This window comes from Pundamilia nyererei, unplaced genomic scaffold, assembly GCF_000239375.1.
Source record: "Pundamilia nyererei isolate P.nyererei 1_Seehausen unplaced genomic scaffold, PunNye1.0 scaffold00050, whole genome shotgun sequence".
In the NCBI taxonomy this organism is placed as follows: Eukaryota; Metazoa; Chordata; class Actinopteri; order Cichliformes; family Cichlidae; genus Pundamilia; species Pundamilia nyererei.
The window spans coordinates 3,337,286-3,342,628 of record NW_005187451.1 but is presented as its reverse complement, the minus strand read 5'-3'; the positions used below and the strand labels follow the sequence as shown (position 1 = coordinate 3,342,628).

At 46.2% G+C, this 5,343-nt stretch overlaps 2 protein-coding genes across 2 annotated transcripts in view; one reads left to right on the top strand and one right to left on the bottom strand.

The window, feature by feature from the left end:
• Positions 1-2,947, top strand: part of cog5 (component of oligomeric golgi complex 5) — a 60,093-nt gene extending 57,146 nt beyond the window's left edge. Inside the window, exons 18-22 of the mRNA XM_005733223.1 lie at positions 294-531; positions 624-700; positions 1,630-1,756; positions 1,865-1,944; positions 2,610-2,947. Of these exons, the coding sequence (XP_005733280.1) occupies positions 294-531; positions 624-700; positions 1,630-1,756; positions 1,865-1,944; positions 2,610-2,718 (631 nt within the window). The 3' untranslated portion in view covers positions 2,719-2,947. The remainder of the gene's footprint in view (positions 1-293; positions 532-623; positions 701-1,629; positions 1,757-1,864; positions 1,945-2,609) is intronic.
• Positions 2,931-5,045, bottom strand: ndufa5 (NADH:ubiquinone oxidoreductase subunit A5). The gene is made up of 5 exons (XM_005733224.1): positions 4,797-5,045; positions 4,123-4,167; positions 3,834-3,950; positions 3,697-3,762; positions 2,931-3,121 (listed from the first exon to the last, which is right to left on the bottom strand). The coding sequence occupies exons 1-5, from the start codon at positions 4,815-4,817 to the stop codon at positions 3,020-3,022; spliced, it is 351 nt and encodes a 116-aa protein (XP_005733281.1). The 5' UTR covers positions 4,818-5,045; the 3' UTR covers positions 2,931-3,019.
• Between the last annotated feature and the right edge of the window lie 298 nt (positions 5,046-5,343).

The window sequence follows — 5,343 nt, the reverse complement described above, 5'->3', positions numbered from 1 at the left end:
GTGTGTGTGTGTGTGTGTGTGTGTGTGTGTGTGTGTGTGTGTGTGTGTGTGTGTGTGTGTGTGTGTGTGTGTGTGTGTGTGTGGGGGTGGGTGTGGGTGTGGTGTGGTGTGGGGGGGCTCACTACATCTTCTAGTTTCTAAAAATCACTAAAAGAGTGACATGTACCAAGCCAGGTTTCCTCACACTGATCTGCTTTCTACAGTTGTGTTCAGAGTGTTAATGCACAGCATCTTTTCTGAGTCCCACAGCAAACACATGTTAAACACATGATGATGTGCTGTGTGTGCTGCAGGCCTCTGTCCAGCCCCGACAGACCTGATATTCCTTGCTCTCTGTACATGAAGGAGCTGCAGGGTTTTATCTCCCGAGTCATGGCAGACTATTTCAGACACTTCCAGTGTGTGGACTTCATATTCGAGAGCACGGAGTCGATCGCCCAGAGAGCCATCGAGCTGTTCATCCGCCACGGCAGCCTGCTGCGTCCGCTGGGGGAGGGGGGCAAGATGAGACTGGCTGCTGACTTTGCGCAGGTAACGGAGATGCCGTCTGTTTTCTGCTCTTCGGCCTTGTTTCGCTCAAAGGCCGATTTTCATTTTGACTTTTCTGTTTTTACGCGTGTCAGATGGAGATGGCTGTGGCTCCTCTGTGCAGACGAGTGTCTGATTTAGGAAAACCCTACAGGATGCTGCGCTCCTTCAGGTGTGTTGGCTTCAATTAACAGTCGTCACAGTTAGATGGTGCACTTTGTTTTTTCATGTAAAGAATTACGGCCTAACAGGCAGTAATGGTGATGAATCATGTTAACCATGCAGGACTTTACCTACATGCACCCAGACACTGTGTATTTTTCATAGTAAAACACTGCATTTTAAATACTACATATCTACAGTACGTACATACTAGTTCCAGTTTATTGTTGTTTTTAATATTACATAAGAAACTGTTGACCTTCATGTTATTTTGGTGAAAGCTGAGAGTTTAGGCACAGCGAGTTATCCAGCATCGAAACTCCACAAACCTGCTCTGGTTCCAGTCCAAGTTTGGGAGAACGCATCAGTTTGTAAAACCTTTACTGGGAAAAAGTGAGCAGCAGGAGTCCTTCATCAAACCACCTGATCAACAAACTCCGACATGACCCACCGCCGTTTGTCTTACACTGAAACGATGTGCAGTAAAGCTGCAGCCATTACAAAGTAACTCAGTCTGACACCAGTTTGTTATACTGAAGGCTGACAGCAGCCAGCCTAGTTACCTGCAGCACAGGGGTGGGTGTAAAGGGGGCCACGGGGTGCACCGGACCATGTTTATTTCAAAGCTTTCGTAACATTTTTCAGATTGAAAGTGAAATATTATCAAAGAATGTCTTGATCAAATCACATTAAAAAAATATAGAAATAAAAGCTAATAAAACTCATTTGATCTCTGACTGGATTTTTTTCTTCGGGGAAATGGAACCAGTGGTAGGCAGACAGTTTCAGTGTTCGTTCAGGTGCTCACACAGATGACCGAGGCTTTCATCAGGTTATCAGAGAGCTTTTCCTGTAAGCTCGTCTTTCTTCTGAATGAACACGATGAGCAGCAGATGTTTTACATGGAAGGTAAAAAGTGCTGTTTGCTTTGTGTTTGAGGCCGCTGCTGTTCCAGACCAGTGAGCTGATAGCCAGCAGTCCAGCTGTCGGTGAACTGATTCCCTACAGCACCTTACTACACTTCCTTTTCACCAGAGCCCCACCGGAGCTGAAGTCACCTCACCAGGCCTGTAAACACACACACGCACACACAGTTCAAGCTGAATCGTCCATCATCGTGTGGCACTTCTGCAGTGTGTACAGTGCACCATCTCAATAAGCCTGTCCCCCACAGAGAGCAGAGTGGTCCATCGCCAGGTACTCACAGTGGCTGGATGATCATCCCTCTGAGAGAGACAAGCTCAGCCTCATCAGGTAGGCTCAGTGACGTAAACACATCTGTTAGAACACTTTGGTCTGTACAACAGGACAGGAGCTGCCACTGTTACCTGAGCTTAGATTACCTAATCTCAGGGGGCCTTTACTGTGATGAATGAGCTCCCTCTAGTGGTAGACTGACTGATGTGTGTGTAATTTAAGGAGTCACTGCTGACTGCCAATAAGAATCCTAACTCAGTATTAGTTTGCACTACAATCAAATCAGGTAAGAATAGCATGAAAAATATTTACGCCAGTATTAGGTGTTGGGCTTGTTGTACTACATGGTGCATTTTGGCTTCAAAGGAAGATCAAACAGAGATGAGATCAAACAGACATTTAGTTTGACCTTGAAGTAGTGAGAGGTCCAAAAACACCATATTTAGAATCCCCATGTGTTCCCTACATGCTGCCAGTACAAACAATGTTTTAAATGGCTGTATGCTGCATTATTATCGCCTTGACCTTCAAGTCTGTCGACCTTGAAGGTCAGAGGCCAAATGTGACACGTTAAAAATGCACACTGTTCTTGTAAGACTCGCAGTTTTGAGGCACCAACTCTTTACACTGACCTTGAACACCTCGCTGGATACAAGTCAGATATGACAACTGATTTGTGTGCACTGTGATAACAGATGTGCTCACTCTGTCTGTCCTCTCAGGGGCGCTCTGGAGGCCTACGTGCAGTCAGTCAGGGTTCGGCAGGGGAAGGAGTTCGCCCCCATCTATCCCATCATGCTCCAGCTGTTACAGAGGGCTACCAGCACCTGACCTGTGTTTGGGTCCACAAATAATCTGCTCATTTTTTAACAAGTGTGGTCCAGGGGTCGAGAGAGAGTATTTACAGTAAAAGTAATCTCAGCAGTAACAGCAGAGAGCCTCGTCCGAACCACAGAGGAGGACAACGCAGCTTCTTAGAACAGACTTGCTGATATAAAAGTAATAATTTGTGACACACATCAAAAACTCATCTGAATAAAGGCAATATTTCCAAAACTTTAATGTAGTACTTCATTGAAAGCACAGGTTTTGCCTTCACAGACAGTATGACAGGAACACTACACACGCAGACTCAGATGGGCCACTTCCACTGGTTGGGGGGCGGCTCCTCTACCAGCGGCTCCCACGGCTTCCACTCGGACATCTTCCTCGATAACGCCAGCTCACACTCAGCCTGCGCGCAGGAAAAAAATCATCAGCCACAAATACTAATGTATACACTAATACTGTAAAGCAACCATACTTTTTAGTTAAGTTGAGACAACTGCGTTCACATATTCACCGACACCGTCCGGTCTGTATGAAGGCTGACGGGAACCAACCGAACACATCAGTGTGAAACAAACAGTAACTCTGTACTACGAGTGTGTCAGCTACTCTGGTGAGAAAAGCACTCTCAGAATAAAAGAGGCAGCAGTCTGTACAAAGCCACGCGCTCATTTAAAGACCTGGGAGCAATACAGTACTACCAGCAGCGTATTAGCAGTCTTCAAACCAGTCGGAATCACTTTAATCCAGGGATTCAATTTTAATCCCTGGATTAAAGTGAACCAGAATGATCTGGACCTGCGCTCCAACACCTTCCGTTACTAAGCTTGTCACTGTGTTCATGTATGTAGGCTATATATGTCATACACCCCTCTGCACTCGAGCTGAACACGAAGTCGTGACTTTTAGGTTTGTACATGAAGAGTTTTCCACTCAGCTTCATCACTTTGATCAGAGTGAGGCAGACTGACCGCGACCTACCTGGAAAATGACCTCTTCAATCTGACCGCTGTTAATTTTCTTCTCAAGCTTCTCAACATCGGGTTCCTGTGAAGAACACAAATCCTGTCAGTTCATCTAAGCTCCTCTGTCATTCGTCTGTCTGCTCACACACTGACCGTTTTCACGTGGCTGAAGCGCTCATTGACCAGCTGCTCCGTGTACTTCCTGTAAGCAGCGTCCTGCGGCATGGTCTGCAAGGACGCCAGGATCTTTGTGTAGAGGATCCTGAGACGCTGAGAGGAACAGCACAGGGTGAGTACACTGCTCAACTCCCTCAGCTTCAATGACAGCTCCATAAACGGCACACGGATAACACGAGTGTGATCCAGGACTAGTCTGGTCACAGTCAGGCGATGGGAAAGATTAAAAATGAGGTATGTGGTGCAGTCACCATCAGCTGCTCACCTCCTGTGGATTTTGAGACACTGCCAGGCCAACCAAGCCGGTCGTCTGGAAGAGAGGAAAAGGAGAGCTGTCCAAGAGTGGCTAATGTCAATGCTTTCACCTTTAACCACGTGACTCCAGCATCGGCACTCTGCCTAAACCAACCCTCAGTCTGTCTGCTCGCACTGTCAACAACCAGCTCCACAGCTGGTTTTATGACTTGGACGAGACACTTGTGGTTGTTAATCACCTCCAACAACATTTCCCTCCTAATGTGGAACTTCCTTAAAAAACATTCTCTGAAATCCATCAGCCCTCACCTTCAAATATGTGCACTTTATTAACATTACAGGCAGGTTTGCACTGAGCAGGGATTTTATTTTCCAGGTCTGTTGGTCCAGATTCGGGTCTCCAGTTAGCCATGTAAGGGAAGTATGGCTTAACCAGTTTCTTCAAAAGCTCCCACGGGTGTTCGGCTGACTTAACCGTGGGACCGGATTCAAAGTGTTCGGTGAGCTTTCCTTTAGTTTGCCACCTGCTCTGACCGGACACTTATCAAGTTAGCATGCTAGCACAAGCTAGCACAACATGCACAGCGCGCAAACGGAGGTGACAGTACCGTCACCTTAATAAAACTAATACAGCTGTTTTATTGTGTTTCTTACATTAAAACAAGACATGACCTTTACTCATACCTTCTTCAGCAGCCCAGCCATTCTCCAGACGTCAGGAATGCGTCATGATACTTCCGGCTGCTAAATATGACGTCGGTGTTGTCTTTTTTTTCTCGGCGTTTTGAAAAACGATTTGTTCCTGTCGTAATAAATGTTAAAAATTAGAAAACGCGGACTGTTCTGTGATCACAGCAGCGTAAAACTATATACATGCTATGTATTCACGCTAGCATAGCATAGGTCGGATGTAGGTACAAACATCTGAACGTTTTGCTTTTATCCAAGCAGGCTGAGGTTGTGTCGCTTGAAGTACGCGCACTACGCGTACTACGTACTGTACGAGAAGTGCGGAAGTAAGAGGCTTGTGAAATGGGACGGACTAGCCTTCGTCGCGCTGTTCGGGTTGCTTAGCAACCATGATACTAACCGCGAGTAATGTTACATACAGCTTTGTTTGACAGAAATGAAGGAGAAACAAATGTTTTGTTAGTCATGCATTTTCGTCATGACATCACTTTGATTAGTTGAGTATCTGAGGCTGAGACCACTAGTGATGGGCAGATGAAGC